Source organism: Heterocephalus glaber, unplaced genomic scaffold (genome assembly GCF_053883595.1).
Source record: "Heterocephalus glaber isolate CG9 unplaced genomic scaffold, H.glaber_assembly_v1.0 deba00001606, whole genome shotgun sequence".
In the NCBI taxonomy this organism is placed as follows: domain Eukaryota; kingdom Metazoa; phylum Chordata; class Mammalia; order Rodentia; family Bathyergidae; genus Heterocephalus; species Heterocephalus glaber.
Genome location: NW_028258377.1, coordinates 28,612,056 through 28,636,907, shown reverse-complemented (window position 1 = coordinate 28,636,907; position 24,852 = coordinate 28,612,056). Strand labels below are relative to the sequence as shown.

General features: G+C 47.2%; 1 protein-coding gene across 1 annotated transcript; it reads right to left on the bottom strand.

The window, feature by feature from the left end:
- Positions 1-1,324: 1,324 nt before the first annotated feature.
- C1qtnf2 (C1q and TNF related 2) lies at positions 1,325-23,968 on the bottom strand. Its single transcript, XM_004836451.3, has 3 exons — positions 23,793-23,968; positions 6,699-6,951; positions 1,325-2,109 (listed from the first exon to the last, which is right to left on the bottom strand). The coding sequence occupies exons 1-3, from the start codon at positions 23,928-23,930 to the stop codon at positions 1,496-1,498; spliced, it is 1,005 nt and encodes a 334-aa protein (XP_004836508.3). The 5' UTR covers positions 23,931-23,968; the 3' UTR covers positions 1,325-1,495.
- Between the last annotated feature and the right edge of the window lie 884 nt (positions 23,969-24,852).

The following is a 24,852-nucleotide window of genomic DNA, read 5'->3' as shown; positions in this document are numbered from 1 at the left end:
CAGCGAGTGCTTGCAGCTAACAGGAAAGAGCTCAGGGCTGTGGCTGATGCGACTCTGCTTTAAGCAGGTTTGAGGTTACCCTTGTAACATGTCCTGTTTGTTCTTGCACCCTGATAAGCTCTCTTGAGGGGAACAAACTCTTGACCATGGCCCAGACCGAATGATGGCGCTTCCAGCCTCATTCCTCCCTTCTCCCTCCCTGCCCTTTGGCCTTCAGTCAGTTCCTCAAATGTGCCCAGCTCTTCCTTGGGTGGAGGGCTTTATACTTGCAGCTCTTTTGCCAGGGGACCCCTCTTCCCAGTACTTTGCTTCTGCTCTATGTCTTGCTCTGGGGATCAGTTTAAAAATAAATCTCCTTGGGCTGGGGATTTAGCTCAGTGGTGCCACATTTGCCCCTAAAGCCCAAGGACCTGAGTTTGATCCCCAGGGATCAAGGCAGGCGGCAGAACCACTGAGCTAAATCCCTGGCCCAAAAAATCTCTTGATACAGATGGCTCCAGACTTATGATGATTCAAGATTCAACTTGTGATTATTTTTTTATTTTTTATTTTTTTACTTTATGCTGGTACAAAAGCAATATGCAGGGCCAGGGATTTAACTCAGTGGTGCCATACCTGTCTGCCAAGTCCAAGGTCCCGAGTTTGATTCCCGGTACTGACAAAAAGCAGTATGCATTCAGTAGCAACTGTCTTTTTTTTTTTTTTTTTTTGGTACCGGGGATTGAACTTGGGTCCTTGCGCAGCAGGCTGTGAAACCACTGAGCTAAATCCCGGGCCTGAAACTGTCTTTTGAATTTCAACCTTTTCAATCTAAGCTGTACAGTGGCAGAGGGTGAACAATTTATACTCTAGGGTGTGTTGTGTTGCTAAGGTATGATGGACTCTCTGTAGGCTGTGTGTGTTTGGCTTGTGGCCTGTTCAGCTTACAGTGGGTTTTTCAGGATGTAACCTGAGTGTAAGTGCAGGAGCACATGTAAGGACTTGGAGGAGCCTGAGCACGTTTGGAGAGGAAGGCAGAGGCTGATGCTTGATCTATGGGGTGGTTACAAGGTGTGCACTTAAATACACATTCATTAAGCTTTCTACTTAAAATTGTGGACTCTATATAGATAAACTTAAAAAGATGAACCCTTAGAAAAATGTCAGTCTCTTCCCTGTCTCTTGTTATTTCTACTACTCTCAACCATGGCACGTCCATTCTACCCTGGCACTGTGCTGGCTGCTTATTTGTAAACTGTCTCCCATCTTGCCCACCGCTGTCACTTGCAGATAGGTGTAGCCAGTGCTTGCTATTCGGCAGACACTGAGTGGACAGATAAACAGATGAATAAAAACACTTGGATTTAATGATGGAAAAAAATTTAAAGCAGCAAAGGAGGTCAGCCTGAGGATGGAAGCCTCTGAGACTCTCTGCCCCAGCCACAGTTTGGGGGTCTTGCTCTGTAAGCACAAGTCCAGAAGCCTGGTCCCTGCTCGGAGGGCCCCCGGGGCCAGTCTATAGCTCGTTGGGGTTGTCCTGGTCGGCATAGATGAGGAAGCCTGTGAAGAGGCTGTCGGTCCAGTAGGGGTCATAGAAGAGCCCATTCTGCTCCGAGTAGAAGATCTGCAGCCAGACCTCGTCACCCTGCTTGAGGGCCAGGATGGTGGAGCCTGAGGCCACATCGTGGTTGCCGGTGTTGGCGTCAAAGGTCCGGATGCGGTACTGGCCGTTGTGCACGAGGCCGATGGCCAGGTGCTTGTTGGCCAGTGTGATGTCGTAGGTGAAGTAGTAGACCCCGGGCACGCCACAGATGAACTTGCCGCTAGATGAGTTGTAGTGGCCGCCCTCGTTCATCAGGATCTTGTCAAACTTGATGGGCATTCTCTCCCTCGGGTAGCTTTTGGTCACCGCCACTGAGAAAGCTGACTTGGCCCGGGCACTGCCACAGCTGCAGGGGCCCGGCAGGCCTGGATCCCCCTTCTTGCCCTTGGGCCCCTTCTTGCCTGGCGTGCCATGCTTCCCAGGGATCCCAATGACCCCCTTGGGACCACGAGGGCCAGCCAGCCCAATGGCCCCAGCTTTGCCCTTTGGTCCTTGCTTTCCCCGGTTACCTGTCCGGCCAGGTGGACCTGGAAGACAGAGCAGCAGGAGTTATGGAGGCTCCCTCATGCGCCCAGGCAGAAGCTGTGGGCCTTGGCTTTTCCCCCTTGTAGTAGGAGCCCATGGGACATGGAAAGAACAAGAGGGCTTTGGAGTGACAGAAAAATGGAGCATGTCTTAGCTGGAAGTGGTGGAGGTATGTCTACAATCCCAGCACTCAGGAGCCTGAGCAGGAAGGAGTGCAAATTTGCATCCAGCTGGGCTACATAGCAAGGCCTTGGAGAGAGAGAAAATGGAAATAGAAATAGAAATGGGGCAAATCCTGATGGTATAACCTGGGGTACTTTCCTGGTCTTATGGTAATGCCTTCCAGAACCACTGTAGAGCAGGGTAAAAAGAGCAGTACAACAATTCACATTCTTTCCTTTCCATACTCCTAAAGAAGAGCCTGGTTTGTCTGCTAGATCAATCGTTCAGTGGACTGTTAGGGCCACGGGTTGAGAAGATAATTGAAAGAAGCCTCTTGGCCTCAAAACACTGACTTTAGTCAAATCCCTGCCTGGTGCACAGGGGCTCTGTCCACACACACACAAAGGTTTTATTGTAGCATTGCTGATAAGAGCAGAAAAAAATAGAAACAAACAAATGCCCTTCCACAAGGAAATGTTTAGCAAATTATGGCCCATCCATACTGTAGAATTCTATATAGACATTTAAAAACTGAGTTGTATTTATGTGTCCTATATGAAACTGTCCCTAGAATTTGCTAAGAGGAAAAGCCCAGTGGCAGAATCTTTAATTTTAAAGGAAAGCCACAGTGCTAAATGTTCCATACCCATTCAGATGCACAGGACAAGGCCTGGCTTGGGGGAATTGCAGCTAAATATGAGCTGCATGCCCTGCAGGCCATTTCCCCCAGCAGTGACTTTCGCCAGGTCCCTCTTGGTTTTTAATATTAATATTTTACAAAATATATGTTTCTCTCAGCGCAGCGTTTTGGGCCAATGATTATATTGGAAACATTTGGATTTATGATTGCTCCATACAACACATTTTTAAAAAATGAATAAAGATCTGAGTTAAATCTAAACACAGTCCCACTGGCAGAATGGCGGAATTGAGTGTAGAGGTCTGAGCAAGCAGCAGGTCCGTCCAGGCCTGCTTCTGAGGGTTGCTGCTGCTGCTGGGCACCCTAGCGTCACTGGACACCAGGCAACTGTCCGTGATAGCCACACGAATCGCGTGGTTGTTCTGGTTTAGATCTAGACAGTCCCCAGAGCCTCATGTGCTCAGAGGCAGGGCTTTTGGAAGGTGAGTGGATCTTGGGGTGCGATACTCATCCAGTGGGTTCATCCGCTGGTTTGTCCAGTGCTTCTGGGAGGTGGGGCCTGCTGGAGTGAAGGGTCACTGGGGTGTGACCTGCCAGGCTCCTCCCGTCTGCTCTGCCTTTCTACGAGTTCTGTCTGCCTTAGGGCAGCCATGGACTGTGGCCGTGAGCCACGGTAAACCTCTCCTGTAGGTATTATGTCCGGCAATAAGAACAGGACTGAGACAGTGATCAAGGAGGAAATGTTTCAGGCGATTTATATCTCGATGAGGTGCTTTGTTATATGTACACAGGTAAACATCTCACCGTGTTTTAGAGTTTAGAGTTAACATGTAATACATTTACATTTTTTTCTATTTAATTTTATTTATTTATTTAGTACCGTGGATCGAACTCTGGGACCTTGTGCTTTCGAGGCAGGTGCCAGAACCACTGAGCTAAATCCCTGGCCCTTTTTTTCTATTTTAAATAATTGGGAAATAGATTTCCAAGTAACATTTTCTCAGTGAAAATCCAATTTTCAGGAACAGATTGCTTAGATCAAGTGCCCAGTGATGCTCAGTATTGTTAGATCCCTAGAAATGATATAGGTGGTATTAAGTACCTATGAGAAAAGCCAGGAAGGATATACAGCTAATCAATTAACAGTGCTTACATCTAAAGTGTGAGGAGGAAGACGGGAGAGAGTGGCTAAGCAGGACTTCTGCTTTGTTTGAAAGTAATATAAGGAGACTGTTTTTGTATTAAGCCAGGTGTGGTGGTGGATGCCTGTAATCTTGTATTCAGGAGGCAGGAAGATTGCAAGTTTGAGGCCAGCCTGGACTACAGAGCAAGATCCTGTCTCAAAAACCAAAACATAAAAATAAATAAATAAAAAAAGAAGGGGGCCTAGAATTGTAGCTCAAGAGTAGAAGATGTTCAGGGCATAAGTGAGGCCTTGGGTTCCAGCTCCAGCACCAAAGAGGAGAAAACAGAAAAAGAATAAAAAAAGAAGAAAGTTACAAAGCTGTTCCTTGATAAAATGAAAAAAGCAAGACGGGAGAAGAGGAGTAGAGCAGAGGAGGAGTAGAGACAATCTCATCGCTTGGGTGTTTTCCCAGAAGACACATAGACAAAGAAGGTCTACCACGATTTTCAATTTTCGTGTTGGGCTTCCATTTTTTTAAAAAACAGATTTATTTATTTAATTATTTAGACAGGGTCTCAGTATGTGGTTCAGGCTGGTCTTGAACTCACTAGGTAGCCCAGGCTGGTCTTGAAGTTTCTGGAATCCTCTTACCTCAGCCTCCCAAGTGCAGGGATTATAAGTAAGCACCACCATGCATAGCTTTTTTTTTTTTTTTGAGACAGGTCTTTTTTTTTTTGGTACCCGGGATCAACTAGGGACCTTGCACTTTCAAGGCAGGCGGCAGAACCACCCTAAATCCCTGGCCTGCTTCTTTCTTGATTCCTTTTTAAAACTCTTTAGGAAACACTGAATTTACTTTTCAAGACCTTCTGCAGATGGATTTGCTGTGTCACCACACAGTGGGAGAGAGGTCAGACAAGATCCCAACTTCGCCTGGGTTCCTCAGGTCAGGACTGTCCATCTCTGTCTCCCAGCCTGCCTTCCCCAGGAGGGACTCATGGCGTGGCAGGACGGATGGCCAAAAGCAGCCCAAGCCTACACCCTCCTCCCTCCCGATCACCGGGAAAGTGGCCACAGCAGACCTGTAGGAGCCACAGGCAAGTGACTCTCAGGGATGTTTAGCTGACCGGGTCGGAGCACAAGCCTGGACCTGGACCCACCCCGCTGGTCGGGAATGGAGTGCTGCCACACCTAGCACCTGGCAAGACCTTTAGTCCAAGCCACTGTCTTTCCTCTCAGGGATTCATCTGGGAATGAGGTACTTGGGAGTGCTAGTTTGGTGTGGCAGGAAGAAGCCTGGATCTGGAGCTCAGGAATTCAACTAAGGAGTGACTAATATGTACTGTGCCCACTCAGAGACTAGTGTTTCCCATGGTATTCTGCTTCACCTTCACCTCAGCCCAGGGAGGCGGATGCCGTTACTATCCCTGGCCAGAGAGGGGGGAACTGAGGCTTGGCGGGAAGATAAGGCATTCGCCAAAATCAGTATCCAAGTTTGTTCCCAAAGTTCAAGTTCTTTTTTTTTTTTTTGGTACCAGAGATTGAACTCCGGACCTTCCGCTTGCCAAGTATGTGTGGTGCCACTGAGCTAAATCCCTGGCCCCCAAAGTTCAAATTCTTGCAGCTCTGACAGGCTGTTGTCAATCACCTTGACACTCAGTTTCCTCATTTGTGACATGGGCTGATAAGAGTATCTCCTTTCAGGATGGTATTAACAATCAGATGAGTAACTTACTCAAAAGTGCTTTGGCAGTGTTATAATACCATGCAAGTAAGAGGTACCATTGGGCTGGGGGTGTAGCTCAATGGTAGAGCACATGCTTAGCATGTATTCATAAGATCCTAGGCTCAATCCCCAGCACCATATTTAATATTTGATTTCTCTATTGATTAAAATGCACATTTGGGAAAGTTAACACTAAAATTCTGGGTAAACATTCAGAAATATGAGGAATATAAAGCTGAAAGGGCCTCGGTATCCAATCTGCCCACTATCTGCTTGGCACCCTTTCTTCGGGAGCTACTTTTCTACTTTAGGGGGTCCCAGTGAGGCTGTCAGTCATATGAGCAATCACCTTCAACACCCATTCACAAAAACCTAGGGGTGGCACATGACCCAGGCCTGCAAATGGCGGCATTTCATCTCTGTGATCAAAGTGCACTTATCCAGGATCCAGGTGTGGCCCAGGAGGGTTAGGCATTCAGGATGTGCTGTGTGGATAAAGCTGAGAAGATATGGTCTGGAACCCACCTTGCCACTTAAGAACCCCCAGCCTCTGAGAGGAGAAAGCAAACACACAGAGAAGCAAACCCTGGCAGTGATATATAGTAAGCTCCTTCCCTTAGCCAATCCTGAGGCTCAGCTCCAGTAAATTCCATGTGAGGCTATAAATTGGGTTTCTGTCACTTGCAGCCAAAGGAGTTCTGAATAATATTTCAGGAGATTTGCTCAGTCACTTAGAATTCAGAGGTATAGCAGAGGCAGGAATATGAGACTTGATATCCTCTTTTCCTTTGGGAATATATTGTCCTGTTTATAAAGAGTCAGCAATTTGGTTAATGAAGACCGGGATTAATAGGGCTTTAGTAGCTTCAGGAGCCCCCTGTGGGCTGGCTGCTGTCAACCACAGGTGGGAACAGGAGGGTAGGTGTGGGCCTCTTACCTTCCTCGCCGCTCTCACCCCGGTCCCCGTCCTGGCCATCCTGGCCGTCTTTGCCAGGAAAGCCCATCCTTCCCACCATTCCTGAGGGCCCTGGGGCTCCTGGGGGGCCTGGGGGGCCCTGGGGGCCAGGCAGGCTGCAGACCAGTTGAGGGGAGCCCTTCTGGAAGTCTCTGAGAGTGAAGGCAGCAAGCATCGGGTCAGCGGCGCAGGGGAGGGCACAGGCCAGGAGCACCCAGGGGATCATCGTGGTCGCCTGTGGGAGCAAGAGAGCTGTGGCAGGTGAGTGTGGCCATGGCGCTGGCCTTCCAGGCGTCTGAGGGCGTCTGGAGGAGGAGGAGGAGGAGGAGGAGGAGGAGGAGGAGGAGGAGGAGGAGGAGGTGGCAGTGGTAGCTGGGGCAGCTCCATTGTGTTTCTGTCCCTTGCTCTTTCACACACCACCTAGAGACAGCTTGACAGAGTGTTATCACATCTTGGGGACATACTAGGATGAGCTGAGTCATACCCAGAGGACACTTTGGAGGGTTCCCGGGGGTGGGACACTCATCACCAGACTGTCATCTACTCAAATGGCTGGAAGGGAGACAGAGCTCCCTGTCCCGGGGCTGATGACTGGGAGGAGCTCTGGAGGAGAGAAATGACCTGTGGTTTCTTTCAAACATACGGTGTGAACTGAGAGTTACAAGGATGGAAATACTTGAAGTATAGGTGATGATTTGCACCTTGGCTGCTTCTCATGGAGACTCAGATGTGGAGAAGGGAGGATGCAGTGACTGAGAGAAGGTAAACCACCCCCTGAATGACACTGGCAGGCAGGCAAGGCACATGCTAAGACCTCTCCTTCGTCACTATACTCTAATGGCACAGGCAGGGGAGGAGGTGGAGACTTGGAGCAGATGAGCAGTGGGAGTATGTCATGCAGTTAGCAGAGGGCAGGGCTGGGGCTTTGATCCGGGCCATCTGGATCTGAGCTTGTGCTCTCTGGTCCCAGGCTAGACTGTGTCCTTAACGCTGGTGGCAGCAGGAGCACAGTGGCTCTAAGATCTGTGTGTTCTGGACTGAAACGATCTCTTCCCTGCCTCTACACTGTGCAGAAATAAATGACTTGCCTAAGACCTCTCAACAAACTGTCTCTGTTGCTTTTCAGTCAACATCCTTTCCTGCTAGAATGAAACCAGGGAGAAGAGCATTCATTCCAGGAGTGACTTCTTGGCATGGGGTGGAGCCGGGAAGTGGTAACTTGTCTGGTGGCCTTAGGCTAGTCCTCTCTCCTCTCTGATCCTCTGATCTGAACAACAAGGAGCTGGACTAGAGCAGTGGTTCCCAAACTTGAGTGTACATCAGATTTACCTGGAGGGCTTATTAAACTACAAATGAGGCTGGAGGTGTAGAGTGCTGCCTAGCATGCCTGAGGCCCTGGGTTTGATCCCCAGCACTGCCAAAAAACATGTTTGGGTCTCACCTCAAATTTTTGAGTTCTGGGGTGAGACTGAATCATTTACTTTCCTAGTAAGTTTTTTTTTTCCCCCATTAAGTTTATTGGTACATTTTAGGTATACAATACAGTTACATTCATCATTGGGATCTTGTACCATTACATCAGTATCTTGGTTCTTATTTTTTCCCCTTCCCCTGCCTTCCCTTCACCCCCTCCACCCTTCCCTATTTGCAAAGACTTTGTTTCCATTTTTTCCTTTTCTCATATTTTTTCTTTTCCCTTCTTTCGTTTCCCCTACCCCTCCCACTTCCCCTGCTCCTTTAGACCTTTTCTTCCTGTTACACAATATCAATTATAGATTTTTTAAATTACAATATCAAGATCTAGGAGACATTACCACAGATTTTACAGAATTTAAAAGGATATAGAAAGCATATTACAAAAATCGTTTTTGAAATAAATTTAACAACTTCTAAGAAGTACCCTCTTTTATACATCATGTCTTTTGTATCCTAGGTAGTTCTTGCCTACCCTGAATTCATAAACATTTTCCCTTATAATTTCTGCTTAAAGTTTTATACTTTTAGACTTTCATATTTAGGTTCATAGATCCCTTCAAGTTATTTTCATGTATGGAAATAAAGGGTTGAGGTTAATTTTTTATATACGGATACCAGGTGTTCTAGTGCCGTTTGGTGAAAACACTATCTCTTCCTCGGCTCTTGAATGGAGTTTATATTCTATAAAATGTTAATGTTAAATAATCTTTCAAAACTCAGTGGACCATATATGTGTAGTTCTATTTCTAGATTCTTTGTTTTATTCCAATGATCTATATGTCTTTCCTTACACCAACACTGCCTTGATTACTGTAGCTTTAGAAGAAGTCTTAAAATTAGGTACTAAATGTCTTCCAACACTGTTTTTTCTTTTTTAACTTTTCTAGGTACTTTGTACTCCTACATAACTTTTAATTTCAATATCCAATTCTTCATTTATAGCAAGTATACACAGACCTGAATTTTTATATATACCTTGTGTTTTCTAATCCTAGTAAATTCAAATACAAGTTCTAAGGGCTCCTAGAGATTTCTTAGTATTTTCTCTGTAGATGATCATTTCATCTACATATAAAGATTTTGCTTCTACCTTGCCAATCCTATCCTAATTGTGTCATTTTATTGCCTAGTAAGTTTTAAGTGACGCTGCTGATCTGGTCTGTGGACTGCACTTTGAGAACTACTAGACCACGGGGTCTGACCCTAAATTCCCTTCTAACTCTGATGCCGAATCTCCAGTCTTTCCTCTCTTTCCAGATAAGAAGCATTGCTGGCGTTGCTCTTCCCACACAGCCTTTGGCAACGGAGTCAGAGCTCTTAGGGTGCTGGTGGGCAGCTGTGATGCTGGTGGCAGGATAGGGACGTTGCTTCAGTGTTGGAGCCCACATCTCTATCCTGGGCCTTTAGCCTTCCCTTGCTTCTGACCCTGCTTTGCCTCCAGTGCTGGGAGCTGGGCACACTTTTGGGCTGCCTGTGGGAAGGCAGGCTGGGAAGTAGGCTGACGTCCCTCCCCTCCTGGCCACTCAGGTCTACTGCAGCTGGAGCTCTGTGGCCAACAGTGGTGTGACTTAGAGCAAGGCGCTTGCCTTTTCATGTCCTCAGAGGGCTTCTTTAGGTAAATGTCACAGAGATAACCACTGGCCAGGTAGAAATGACTTAAGCACTACCAGGCACTGCTTTAAATGCAATTGCGTCACATAGTTTCAAAGCTATTTTATTTCCAATTTTTTCAATCCCAATTAAAGCATGAGGGAAAAGCCTCAGCATGGGGATAGTGTGTGTTTCATATCTCTATACTCCTTCCTAATATCTCCATCAAACAGCACGCACATGTGTGGCTGTGTGTACCCTTTCCTCCCCCTGAACACAGGGGTTCATTTATTCACCCAGGGCCTACTAAGGGCCAGGCACTGTCCTTTTGAGAACACAACTGTGGAGCATGGAGTCAAAAGTCCCTCTTGGACTTCACATTTTGTGCCGAGAAAGGCAATAAATAAAATCCATAGGATGTTTAGTACGTAGATACAGTATATGTACAGAAGGTGTGAAAAAGCAAGGAAGAGGATGGAAAGTGAGTGTGTGTTTGTGTATGTGTGTATTTTTTAATTTAGCAGAGTTTATTAGAGCAAATAACAATTCGTAAGTGCTGCAGCATCCAGAACCAAGAGAGATATAAAAAGCTCCTCCTAGCATGGGCAGAAAGTATTTACAGATACAGAAGCAGCTTGATTGGTGCCTGCTGGGAGTTTGGTTTATTGGGGTGTGCTGTGTGATGCCCGTGTCCTACGGGGGCGTGGTCAGGCAGTGGGCAGCTGTGGGCCAGGGCCTGAGGCCTGCAGGAGGAAGCTGGGTGAGAGGCTGTGTAGCTGCCTGGGTGGGAGGAGGAAGAGACAGTGTGCCGCTGCTCTGTGAGAAGGGCCTGACTGCCTTTAGCCTTCCCGGTACACAGAAGGACAAGATGTCCCGCAGCGGGACTCCACCTGGGCCAAAGGATCCTGGTGGAAACCGAGCAACACGATAATGCTAACCAAGAGAGATGGACCACGAGGCCACAGCTGAGGGGGAAGCCTGGACTTGCCAGAGAGAAGCAAATATGTACGATCTGCATCACAGGTGTTACAGTCACAGCATTACAGACAGCTAAGTTAGAGAAATTTTCCAGGCAGTCAGAGAGGGCTGGGTCCTCGAGAGAGTCAGGACAGAGGTGAAACACGTCACAGCTGTGGCCGGAGACACATCTGCTGGAGACCAGGCCTCAAGATAAGGACCAAATGACCAGGCCTGTATACTTCCTAGAAAGACCAACAGCGGGCCTAATGAAGTCCAGAGAGACTTCAGCCACCCTGGTGGGTGACCAAGGCCCCCAGACCCATCATTTCCAGGTCTTTGTTCTTTCCATGCACACTTGTTACACGACTTGTTTCCCATTGGATCACTGTTACCTACGTGACTGTACCCGTAACCTTATTGGTTAATCATAGCTGAACCTACACTGCACTCATGTAGGTTTTGCTCTATAAAACTCCCCTGTAAAGTGGGGGACCACGGCTACCCACTGGGGACACCTCCTGCCTCCCAGAAGCTACCCTGTCAATAAATATCTTTCTACTCTTAACCTCTGTTGTTCCTAGAATTCATCCTTCAGTTTTAGAGAGCACAAACTCAGCGTAACAGGCATCTTAACTGGTTGGGAAGTGTAACATTTTCATATTTCATTTCCTGTATCAACGGGGCCCAGGAGGAGAACCTCCATGGGATGGGCAACTTTGTAGGCCTGCCAGGCTAGAGACACAGACCAGAAACCTTCTCACTGTCCCCTTACCCGGCCTCCCTTCAGCTTGCAAAGAGGTGAGCTGAGAAAGGGAGCAGATGACCTTGCTAGCTTTACACTTGGCTGAGGGAGCTGGAAGGAGCACATCCCCCTGGCCCGCTCACTGGAGGCTCCTCACTGGCTAAATGTAATAAAGACACAGAGAGGAGCAGAAGTAAAGTTGCTGGGAGAGGTGGGGGTGTGTTGGTGGTGCTAGGGATTTAAAGTTGCAGTTTGATTGCATTTATTGTATTTCTAGCATCCTATTTGCTCACAGTAGGTTGCATAAATAATAGAAGAGGTGGTGGGCAGGTATGGCAAGCATCATGGAAGTGCTAGATGAATGAGAGGTGCTTTCAGAAAACTGTGATCTACACACTCTCCAGGCCCTAGGATTAGCCATCTCTTTCCCTTTTCTACTTGGGAGATGAAAACTGGTTGGCATCACTTGAGAGCTGCAGCACATCTGGGCCTCCCACAGTAGGAAGTGCATTTTCAAGGCAGGAGAGAGGGAAGAAGGAAGCAGGTGGGAGGCAGAGAAAATCCTGAGAGGGAGTACCCCCCCCCATAAAGACTTTTTTTCTTGGCAGTGCTGCGGGCAGAACCCAGGGTCTTGCCATGCTAGGCCAGTGCTCTACCACTGAGCTACACCCCAGGCTTCACTGAGCCACTTTGGCCCGAAAGGGAACCCCATGGCCACAGCTGGCTGGATCATGCCCTAGCCAGAGCAGAGTGGGGGTGCAGCACTGGGACCCAACAAGGAGGAAGGGCTTTCTCAGAACTGGGGCAGTGAGGTCTGCAGCCCCAGAAGAGACCCAGCACCTGGAGCCAGGAGCTGTTTTGGAGACTAGACTAGAACGTCTCCAAATCCTGAGGGAGAGGGAGGAGGTATCCTTCCTCCCGGGCAGGTCCAAGAAAAACAAGGCTCTACAGAGTCCTGTCTCAGCCTGTGCTGTACCCCCACCCCACGCCCTACCACCTGGCACAGAAAATAGGGAAGGGAGAGCAGGATGGTTGGAGGGGAGCCAAGGCCCCATGGAATCCAGACAGGTTTACTTCCAGGGCTTTGACTTAACCTTAGAATCACAGACTTGGGGAGGGCTCCACTCCCTTCAGCTACAGATGGAGAAACAGAGACAAAGTGACTTTATCACACACCTGCAGTGCTCCAGCACTGCTTGAGGCTCTCTGACCCTGCTTTGCTTTATTCGAAGTGTACAACAAACCCTACCAAGGCGGCACACTTATTGCCCCATTTTCCAAAGGACAAGATAGGGGCTCCCGGAATTGAAATGATCTCCCAAGGTCACACAGTCAGGGAGCAGGAGAGGCATCCGAACCCACAGCTGAGTGTCGCTGAGTTCTATGCTTACCCCATGCTACCTTGCCCTTCCCCTGCTGGTTTTGTACTTTTCTTTCTCCTTTTTCTTCCCATTTTATAGAAGAGGAAACAGACTCGGAGAGGCTAATTTGCTCATGTTTACACAACTAGTTGGTGGCAGAAGTCATATTTGAATTTAAGTTTGGCTGCCCCTAGCATCCACATGCTTTCCATTATGTCAGCATTTCTTAGATTTCTCCCTCCCCAAATCCCAAATTACAGAAGAGACCTTGAAGCATATGCCAAGCCACACACAGAAATAGAAAAATTTCTTTCATATCTTGTGCTTTATTTTATAATTATATACACACACACAGGACATGGCTTTGAAAATGTAGATGTGCTGCTTTTTCTTTCTTAGGGTACCCTGAGTGCATGGACGCTTCAGGAAACCCTGCTGTCCTGTGAGGCCCCCTGCATCCCTGTGGAACGTTCAGGATGATGTGCCCAGAGCCCAAGGGTGGGGGTGCGCAGAGCACACCATGGCTGCCCTCGGTGGATCCTGTAACAACAGCCTTCCCCCTGTTCTGCCCACTGCCCCAACCCCTTCCATCCTCCATGGAGCCCAAGAGAGAAGCTGAAACATAAATCAGCCACCTGGCTCCCCAAGAGCCCCCAGCAGCTGCTGGCTGCAAACAGAAAACACGGGAACCCCGATGTGGCCTTCAAGGCCCTAAATGACCTGGGCCCAGCCTCGCTCAGCTCCTCCCTCTTCTCTCCCTGTAGCTTCCCAGGCCTCCGCAGGCCCAGCTCCATTCCAACGTCAGGCACCTCCACCCTCTGGCCTGCTGGCTGTTTATCCCGTTGCATTTCAGTTTAAACATCCCTTCCTGCAGGTCCTCTGGGATGCTCCTTTCCTGCAGCTCTCCTTTTGGTCACGGCTCTTGGTTTTTTTCCTGGCTCTGACAGCAACCTGCCAGTATTTACTTTATTTGGTTACCTCTCCCATGAGTCTCCTGTTAAAATGTAAGTCTTCTGAGAACAGGCCTCAGCTGGCCACCTGGCTTCAAACTTTCTCGCACACAATGAGTATTTAAGAAATATTTGCTTAATCAATGAAAGAATAAGCAGCACGCCTACATTTTCAAAGTCATGGTGTGTGTGTGTGTGTGTGTGTGTGTGTGTGTGTGTCCTCAAAAAAGTCCATAACAAAGAGAAAATAAGCCAGTGACCTAACTCCAAAAAGGTGCCAATATTTTGATTCAAATAACTTCTTTCTACCCTGAGTGTTTCTAACCCAACCCAATCTGTCCCTCTTTGACCTCCTAGATACAGCGTCTGGGTCTTTCTTCTGTACCCCCTGGGGCTGGGGGAGGGGTTACGCTTGCAGAATACCTTAGTTCTCCACAGGTAGTTGTTTAATTGATCAGAAAGTAGCACTAGCCTTCGCTTACCTTTAAAGAAAATAACTACCCATATTGCCTTTTTCTGGGTGTGGAAAGGCGTGGGTGGGACAGGGAAGGCTTCATTATAGTCTTCTAGCTGAAGGGAAAAACCCAGAAACGGAATCATGAGGTGCTACACTTGGATGAGTTCTGAGGTCTGGCTTTAATTTGCCCAGACTTGGGCTTCTTACCACTCAGTAAAGAAGCTAATGACTCATCAATGCGCCTGTTCTCGGAAAGCCAGTTCTAGGAGCCAGGAGGCCGCAGCGCTAAGCCTGCTGTCAGTGGACCAGCCGCCTTCTTCTTCCCCACTTTTGTCTCAGACCCACTGGCAAGATCCTCTGCTGTGATGTGAGAAGGGGCAAAGGGGGCCCTGTTCTCTCAAGGGAATGTGGTCTGCTGGTACAGATTCCAGGAACACTTGTCCGGCCCCTGAATGGGGCTCCTAAGCCTGGGTGCTGAATCATCTTTCCTTGGAGATTCCATCATGTAAGTTATGCTCAAATAATTATTTTATTTGTGGTTTAAAACAACGCTTAACTCAGTGGTTAAGAGCCATGGGAAACCCAACTCCTCAACTATCTAATGGAAATAAAGGCGCACTCACCCCATGGGGTTTGTGGGAGGAATGGGGTAATGCACTCAAAGTATCTAGCGCGGAGTCTGACACTGTACATGCTCAGTAGCTGGACAAAACTTGGCCCCCAAACCCCTCAGTCTTCACCTCTTCCCTGGAATCCCTCAGAGTTTCTGGCTTCATCCTTAAATCTCCGTTCTCCTCTCATCTCAGAGAGGCCCACCCTGCTCATGCTTTCCTACCACCTGTTCTTCCTTTCACAGCCCCGGGCCCAATCTGCGGTTATGTATTCCCTTGTCTTTTGATTTCTTAACTGTCTATGCCCCCTGCAAAGTCCAGGAAAGTGGGGGCTCTGCTGTTGCTCTCTCTCGTACCGCCAGAGCCCGGCACAGCCCACATATGGCATCCTCAACACGTAGTTGTTAATAGTCTTGAACAAAATAGTTATTCTTATAATTACTGAAATACCAACAGGATAACAGATTTCAGCCTGGCACAGTGGTCTGTAATCCCAGCAATTTAGGAGGCTGAGGCAAGTTCAAGGCCAGCTTGGGAAATTTAATGAGAACTTGTCACAAAAAACAACTGGGTATGTAGCTTAGTGCTCCTTGGACTCAATCCCCAGTACAAAAAAAAAAAAAATTGATAAATTCGTGGACAACAAAGCTATGTTGGGCCACTGAGGAGGACCTGGGGAAATAACCGGTCTTGGATTCAGAAGCCCCTTAGTCCCAGTCATAGTTTGTAATTGACTGGTCAGGGGACTGTGAAATGTCATTTCATCTTAACTGGACTTCCACTTCCTCCCCTAGAAGTGAGGATGAGAACACTTGTCTTACTGGACTATTCTGAGACAAATAAGATAATGAATGTGGAAGCAAAACATCAAACAGTTATAGCCCAGTTCAAAACTGGAATCAATCGCCACACACTTCGGGTGAACTAAGGGACAGCAGTCCTGACCTCCCACTAGGACACCTAAATCTGACCCAACAGGACAATTCTATTTGGAGTTTCAAGTGACAAGGCTGGTGGTTGGAAAAAGACAGAGCTTGCTTGCAGATGAAGCTTGCTCAAAATCCACTTTGATGGGGGTAAGGATTCTATAATGGAAAACACCCTGGCCTCTCCGAATTCCAAGAAACAAATTGGAAGCAGCCCTCCCCAGTTTCTCTGAAAAGCTAAGGAGACAGAGGACTGGAGGCGAAGGGCAGGCTGCAGCTCCACACATGGCCCTCTCAGTGTCCCCTTTCCTGGGATTCCAAGATGGGGGTACATATGGCAACTCTCCAGTATCCAGAGTGCAAATGCAGAGGATTAACAGTCGTACAGCCCTCTTGTAGAAGGCCTCAAGGGAAAAACTTTGATCTGCTATTTTCTTTCTCTTTCCCTATTTTTGGCTCTGCTGAAAAAAGAAAGAGAAAAAAAAAAGGAGGTCCAAGGAGAATTATGACCTTAAGAGAGGTCTCAGAAGCCAGGATCTTGCAGGCTTTGTCTCAGCAAGCATTCCTGAAAGCACACAGGAAGCTGGCCTTGGAATTCAAGCTGAACAATTGGATCTTCCTATACATACACCAAGTGCTTTCCAGTCAGCAAGCACAGCATATAATGTGGTGGCAGTGGGGCCCTCCCTTCTGGGCCCCCGGAAGCCTTAAGGCTGAGCTTCAGTTGTCTGCAAGCCAAAGCCATCAAGCTCTGGACCTGCCCACAGCTGTGGCAGCTGTTTTGTGCAATGTGGAGACAAGGACTGCAGAGAGGGAGAAGGATACAGCTGCTGTGCTGGAAGGAAGAGGCCAGAGGGTGTTTGGATTCCTGGTTGCAGTGTCTCCAGATGGCCAGCCTCCACGTGCCAGACCAGGGTGGTGGGGGAGTGGGTTTGAGCCCCACTGGCCAATATGGAAATGTCATGAGTCATTTCAGATGGTCTCACTACCTCATTAAATAGTAAAAAGCAGATGAAGGGCTGGAGATGTAGCTCAATGGTGCTGTGCCTGCCTGGCAAGCACAAGGTTTTGAGTTCTATCCCCAGTACCAAACAAACCAACCAACCCAGATGAAATGAATTCCAATGTGTTCTCTAGCCTAATACTGTATATCCCAAATATCATTTTAACATATAATCATTGCAAAAATTATTAATGTGACATTTTATATTCTTTAATTAACACTAAGCCTTTGGAACCAGTGGTATATTTTATACTTGCAGCAGCTCTCAGTTCAAACTGGCCATGTTCCAAGTGGTCGAAAGGTATGCAGTGGCCACAGAGCAGTTCAGCATAGCTACCTGAGCTCAAATCCCCCAGACTAGCTGTGTGTGCTTGCTGCGGCTTCATTGTGTCCTCCAAAAGTTCATGTGGTGGCCACTTAATCCTTGCATTAGTGGTTGTTAGTGATAGTTGAAGGTGACACCTTTGGGAGGTAATTAATGTTAGATGAAATCGTGGAGGTGGGGCCCCGGAATGGCATTAGTGGCTTTGTAAGAAGAGAAAGGGCAGCCCAAGCTGGCACTCTTGCTCCATCTCACCGTGTGATACCCTTTACATGTTACAATATAGGAAGAAGCCCCCACCAGAGACTGCTGCCATACTCTTGGACTTCCCAGCCTCTAAAACCATGAGCTAAAAAAACCCTGTTTTCTGTTTGCTTGTGGTACTAGGGACTGAACCGCAAACCTTCTTGCTGAGCAACATCCCCAGTCCCCCCACCTTTTTGAGACAAGAACTCACTAATTCGCTAAGTTGCTCAGGCTGGGCTCAAACTGCCTCAGCCTACCAGAGTTCTGGCATTACAGGTGTGTACCACCATGGTAGGCTTGAACCCCTATTTTTTATAAAGTACCTGGCCTCATATATTTTGTTATAGCAACAGAAAACAGACTAAGACATTTTATAAGTTACATATCCTCTTTCCCTTGGCCTCCTTATCCTCTAAAATTACAGAAGATTATTATGAGTATTTAATGTTCCTAGAATAAGTCCTGGCATATGGCAAGCAGTGTAAAAGCATTAGCTAGTTTCACTTATGTTAGTGTGAGTTGTATTTCTGTCACTTCTACCGGAAGACGGTCTTTGCTCCCATACTGCTTCTTCTGTTCTGAGGCAAGGATGGGTGTCGCCTTTGCCCTACATCTTTGAGACATCTGGTGTGTTTGAGCCACATAATACAAAGATAGATGAATCAATGTGATAGTGCTTATGCCATCAAGGGCCAAGGGCCAAATGGGATATTGTGTGCAGTGTGTCTGTGGCTCATGGCATGGCTTGGCACATGGATGCCCAGTAAAGGTGTTGTTCATTCTTATCACCTTTGAGTCCAGACACTGCAGATCTAGAGGAGAACAGACGAGGTTGCTGCTTTGTTCGGGTTCAGGATCAGCCCTGTAACTACACAGTTATACTGACAGCCGGTCAGGTCCACCTGTGTGACCAGGACAGGACTTGTGCTCCCCTTTTTTTCTCTCTAACACATTCCCCAAAGAGCACCCAGGACCAGATGGGCGGCAGGGGAAGAAAATTTGGGGCTTGATGAACCCTTAGAATGGTATAGAAGGAACCACACTTGAAGATCCAGGAATTGAAGGAGAAGAACAAATTCTCAACTTTGAAGGGCATGGGGGAGAAAAGGCTACATTTCCTTAATTTCTTGGGTTGGCTTGAAGGCTTTGATAAAGTCACTTCTGGTCAGGCCTTGATAGACATTCAGGGTGACACTAATGATCTGATACAGGTCTAGCCCTAGAGATCACAGAGTTAGTGTGGTGGTTAAGAGTCATTTTCTAGCTGTTCAACCTTAGGTAAGTTATTTAACCTCTCTTAGCCTTGCTTATCTGTAAAATGGGAACTGTATAGTCTTATTTGAATCATTTGAATTTGAAGTAGCATGATATAAAAATATTTGTTGTTTCACTCTGTGTGAAATCAGAAATAACCCTAAATTCCCAAACTAGAAATTTGCCAAAAACCTGGAAGACAGGGCTGGGGATTTAGCTCAGTGGTTCTGCAGCCTGCCTTGAAAGTGCAAAGTCCTGAGTTCGATCCCCGGTACCAAAAAACAACAACAACAAAAACCCTGGAAGACAATGTGAATTGTAAATTACAGACCGCATTTATGTTATAGCCACATGGTAGCACTATTCTAATAGGCAAACAGGCATACCTGGTGTCTTAGTTATTTATCTTGTTGCTGAGACAAAATACCCAACACCCAAAGTTAAAAGAGGAAAGGTTTATTGCAGCTCACAGTTTGTAGAGGTTTCAGTCCATAAACAGCTGGCTCCAAGGCAGGGTAGCATGGCAGAGGGGCATCACAGAGGAGAAACAGTCCATGGTGGGCAGAAGGCAGCAAAGCAACAAGGGACTACCACAGCTCTTTCTGTTCTTTCTATTTTATCCACTCACACCCTTAATCCTAGTGCCCTTGAGCCTACCATTTCAATCCCAGTGTCACACACTCTAGGTCCAGCAACCTCTGAAAAAGGCCCACCTATGACTGCATGAGGCTTTGGGGGACATCTAGATGCAGCAATAACACCTGGGATCCTTTAGGAGGTGAGTTTTGAATTATTTGAGGTCTTCAGGAATGTCTCCTTTAAGTCAATAGAGCACTCCCATTTCCCTTTAGAGTAATGGTGAATGGCAAATGAGATAACTACAATAAGCAGTTCACAGCAAGCACTCAGTAACAGTGTTATTCTGATACAGTAATCACTGTGAGAACAGAGAGAGAAAGGATGTCATGGAGAAAGTGTGGACGCACAGGCAGATCTGGGTTTTCTCCAGGAGTTGAACACTTGCGAGCTTTGGTGTGATCAGCTCATGCTATTTTCTAGCACAGCATAAGTGTGTACTTAGCAGGATTTCTATAGGTGGGTGTGACTTTAAAAAAGGTAAGACTCAAATCTAGTCATCCCGTGATCAGTTTTTTGTTATGATTTCTATGTACAAAACTGTCTGTAAGTAAGGGATTAAAAAGATACTTGAGGGCCAGGGATTTAGCTCAGTGGTTATGGTGCCTGCCTTGCAAGCGGAAGGTCCCGAGTTCGATCCCTGGTACCAAAAAAAAAAAAAAAGAACAAAAAGATACTGGATATGATCCTGCTACCCAGGAAATGGCATCTAACCAAGTGTGATCAACTAGTTAATTAATAGCCTTGTGCAAATCACAGATCACAAAAACACAGATTTTTGTTTTAATTTGAAATTGTTGCCAAATTAAAATTTGGGATTTAAAAAATTTTTTTGAGATAGGGTCTCACTGTGTAGTCCATGGATAGCCTTGATCTTGCTATGTAGATCACCCACCCAGCTAGTCCCAGAGGTACAATTAAATTCACTCTGACTCCAGAATCCACACTATTGGCCGGTGTGCTCCAGTTATATTTATGTCAGAGATGCAATCAGACAAGTGCTATTGAGAGTATATGCTCTTGTTATAGACTCTGCCAGGTTGGTATTTAGTCCCTGTGTAAGAGCAAAATAGTTAACCCCTCCAGGCCCCAGTCCCTCATTCTTAAAAAAGGATGAGTATTACCTAAATCTTTGCATTGGCAAGATCGATGAGATAATCGGGTAAAGAAGCACAACGATGTTAGTGTTACATGCCATTAGCATCATCAGCACTATTGTCATCAGCATAATCTGTCTGGTATATGAATGCATTAATTTTCAGATGGGAAAAGGAAGAGCAGTTTGAAAATTTCAACAGAGGAAGCAAAAATCTCAACTGAGTCTAGAGATATTACCAGGGATTGGAAGAAAAGAAGGCAAGTTCTATAACCCTGTCATTGTCCAGAGATGGAATATCTGTACAGAGGCTCCCCATATCCACACAATACCTCTCTCCACTCCCCCAAACTATCCTCAGTTCAGGCCAGCTTTGAATTCATGGTATTCCTGCCTTAGTCTCCCAAGTGCTTGGATTATAAACACGTGCCACCATATCCAGCTGGGAGATTTTCTATTAAAGTAAAAATTCCCGCATTTTCTTGGAAACCTGATAGATCTGGCAGAAATGAGCCTTGGTTCTGGCAGGTTACCACCTGGCTGGCCCTTGAGATGGAGTGTGATGGGGTGAATCATATCTCCCCAAAGTTCATCTGTTGAAGTCCTAATCCCTAGAATCTCAGAATGGGACTATATTTGGAGATGGGAGTTTTAAAAAGGTAATTAAGGTAAAATGAGTCCCATGGGTAGGCTCTAATCAAATGTGGCTTGTGGCCCTGTAAGAAGTGGAGATTAGGACACCAACATATACAGAGGGACAGTAAGAAGAATATGGCCATCCGCAAGCCAAGGCGAGAGGTGTCAGATCTGCCAACACCTTGATCATGGATGTCCGGCCTTAGAAACAAATAAATAAAGGTCCGTTGTTTCAGTCCTCGTCTATGGCACTCTTGTGGCAGCCTGAGTGGATTAAGACATGAGGCCTGTTCTTTAGCATCCTGATGCCACCCATCCTGTTTATTATGCACAAACTGTGCACAGCCCCTGCTGACATCTGAATTTGCAACCTCTGACCTAGCAGGGAAAAAGCTATGGTTTTCCATCTATGTTGAATCTTCTTCCTTCAATGTTTTGATGTTTTTATCTCCTTTCATTATACCTACAGTTCTAAGAGGCTGATGTCATCTCCACTTGGCAGAAGAGAACATAGCCCCCCAAAATTAAAAATGTATTTCACAGGTCAAACATATCCAGAAACCTCGGTTTGCCAACTTGGGGCCTAGCGCTCCTGTCCCTTGTGATCTCTGCCCACAGAAGAGTTACAGGTAGTCATGTACGTGTTAAGGAAGTAGGTATTTATAAAAGTGAATAAATCTGGGAAGGGTTACTGGCTTAAAAAAATATTTAGCATAGAATTCCTTTCAAAAGTAAACCTAGAATTGAGCTTGATTAACAGAAATCTGATTTATGCAGGAGGCAAAGTAAGGTTGGCAGGGCTCTGAGGGAGGGTGGGGAGGTTGTGAATGTCGCCTACTCCACCATGAACATTTGGGAGCAGGAAGCACGGGTGATGAAGACTGGGGAAGAGTGACCATCAGCAGGGCCAGATGAGAGAGGGAGCAGCAAGACAAGAAAGGATGGCAGGATCTGCAGAGAAAAAGCGGCTGCTCAGGGAACTCACTGAACAGCTGATGGGGACAGGAATAGCTTTGAAGATGATCCTAGACTTGTGAAAAGAATCTCAATTCACCTGTACAGTGACATACTATGAAAACACTGTAAGAACAAAGTAGGTCATCTATGCAGATATGTAAACATGGCCAAGGTACCCTGTTAAGAGAAAAGAGCCAGTTGTAGAATGGAATGTAAAGAATTCTATATGGAGAATTATTTCTAATTGTCCATATAGAAATATACATATATATGGCTGGGGATTTAGCTCAGTGGTTCTGGTGCCTGCCTCGAAAGCACAAGGACCCGAGTTCGATCCCTGGAACCAAAAGAAATATATATATATATATATATATATATATATATATATATATATATGGTTTCTGAAAGGACATAAGATCTGTTAAAGGGTTACCTGTCAGATTGAGAGGAGGGGTGAGGCCTTTTACTTTTCACCTTTCTGAAATGTCTGAATTTTTCATGAAGTGCACCAGTACTTTTATAACCTTTAATTTTTTTTGGTACCGGGGATCGAACTCAGGTCCTTGTGCTTGCCCAGCAGGCGGAGAAACCACTGAGCCAAATCCCCAGCCCCAACTTTTATAACCTTTAAAATAAAAGGGACGGCCGGGGATTTAGCTCACTGGTGCCGCTGCCTGCCTTGCAAGCTCAAGGTCCCGAGTTCGATCCCCGGTGCCAAAAAACCCCCAAAAGCAACAACAACGATACCAAAAGGTAACCCTACAGTTTTAGGATTGTCAAACAGGCAAGGGTGATGCCAGTGCTGGGAGATGGGGAGAAGTCAGACACTTGACCAGGGCACTTGCTGTGTGATAGTGAAAGTCATGATGATCTGAATGGGTGGGGGTCTGCGGACTTGGTAGTTGAAAGCCGTGTGTGTCATTGAATAGGAATAATCCCATACGGTGGGGAGGGCAGAAATAGGAATTTTTAGTAGTGCTAATTGGGCATCAGCCTTCCTTTGACCTGTATAGGACATTGTCGCCGATTCTGCTGCCGGTCAGCATGGTGAAAACCCAAGGTCTCTGGGATGGCAGCCCAAGGAAGAGAAGGCCGAAGGTTCCAAGAGATCAGTTTGTGCTTGGAGAGCAGAGGAGCTGGGGGTAGAACTCAGTGAAACAGAGGAGAGGGTACAAGGACTTCCGGTGTTAAAAGATGGGGCTGGGAGGCCAGTGCCACAGTTCAGCTGAGAGACAGGGTCCTGGGATGGGGCAGTGGCAAAGCGCAAAGACAGAGAAATAAGAGTACAGTAGATTAGGACAAGCCTTAGAGACAAGCAGTTTGGGCAAGGAAGGAGCGAGAATTGGCAAGAACTGGTGCAAATCTCTGAGTGTCCTTTATTACCTTTGAGCTCCGTCTGTCCATCTGTACAACGTAGTTAAAGAAGTGTTGTGAAGAGCAAATGAGATAACGCACTCAGTGAACGTTAACTGGGATTACTGGCCCTAAGTCTCAGGGTTCGGTTCCTGGCTGTGCATCCTTCTTTCCTGGATGGGGATGACTTGTGACAGAGAAAAAGCTTGCAGGTAGGGACTGGTAGGGTTTGGCACCTAGCAGGTGCCCGGTAAAGGGCAGAACTGTTATTTACTATTCCAGCCAGTAAGCACCCAGCAGGAGCCTGGTGCACAGGGCCTCAAGAAATGTTAATTTACGTTATATTCTTGTAGCAGATGTCTGGAGGCAGCAAAGAAGGGCTGCCCAGCCCTGGCCCAGAGCGAGGGCCCATTCGCAGCATTTTCTCTCTCCCGCAACCAGCCTCCCATGTCCCCAACACCTCCTGGTCTCCCAGCTCCCACCCAGCACAGCACACTCACCTTCAGTGCCCAGCCACATCCAGGGGTGTCCGGACCAACGGAGGAAGCGCTCTGTGGTTCTTGCGTCCCCGCCTCCTGTGGCTGGGGTGCAGCTGCAGCCCTACGCTGGCCCCAGGCATAGTTTTCCCATCCTGTCATGGGCCAGAGCCTTCCCAGTCACGTGGGCTGGCCCACAGCTCTGTGCTGGCTATTTTGCATGGGTCTGGAGAAAGCTTGCTGGGCTGGTGACAGTGTGGGTGTGTCCCTGCATCTCTGTGTGTAGAGCTTGTCAGTGTATTCCAAGGTTTCATGCAGGAGAGTGAGTGTTACATCCATGCCTTTGCGACAATGCGTGTGTCCTGAGAGACATCTCTGGGGGTCCTTGTATGCATATCTTGCTGTGGGTCTGAGGGTGTGTGGTGGCATGGACAGCTTACAGCAAGAGAACATTTCCCCGGGGGCTGAGTGTGCACGTACTTGAGCCTGGTGATGAATCTGAGGTAGGTGTTCAGTAGGCAGCATGTGTGAGCATATGTCCAAACACGCATCGGGGCCTGTGCGTGCACAGAAGCATGCACATGTTGAAGGCTGCAGCCTGCTGAGCATGTCTGATAGTGGCTGGATGCCTGTGAATTGGGTGCGTGTTTAGGTATGTACATGAGTATGTACAAACACACATCCATGAATGTGCATAATGTCTGTGTACATCAGCGAGTGTGCAGTGGTTCCTTCTCTATTGATAGGTGTGTTTGCCTTGCTGTAGATCTGGTCGAGTTGTGAGCATGCACAGGTGGAATAGTGTAGATACGTGTCCCTGCAGCCCACCCCTCATCTTTCTCCCGAGAAGGTGATGCTTTCCTGGCCTCACTGACACCCTGCGGCAGCCTCTAGTCATTGAGAGAGGCAGGCTTTACTGGAGGGACTCAGCCCCCAAGCCAGGCAGAGAGATTCTGTTTAGGTAGCAGGCAGACAGCAGAGGAAAGAAAAATCACCAGAGGCCTGGTTTTTGCTCCTTCCTGCTCCTTCCTCTGGTCTCTTCCACTAGCTACCAGGATTTCACTGGGCTGTCAGAGCATCTGGT

Excerpts from the sequence above, each read along its gene's own strand:
- C1qtnf2 (XM_004836451.3), bottom strand. The coding sequence starts at position 23,930 with ATGACAGGATGGGAAAACTATGCCTGGGGCCAGCGTAGGGCTGCAGCT. Across the intron at positions 6,952-23,792 it reads GATGTGGCTGGGCACTGAAG|GCGACCACGATGATCCCCTG; the intron begins GTGAGTGTGCTG and ends TTGCTCCCACAG. Across the intron at positions 2,110-6,698 it reads GGGTGAGAGCGGCGAGGAAG|GTCCACCTGGCCGGACAGGT; the intron begins GTAAGAGGCCCA and ends TCTGTCTTCCAG.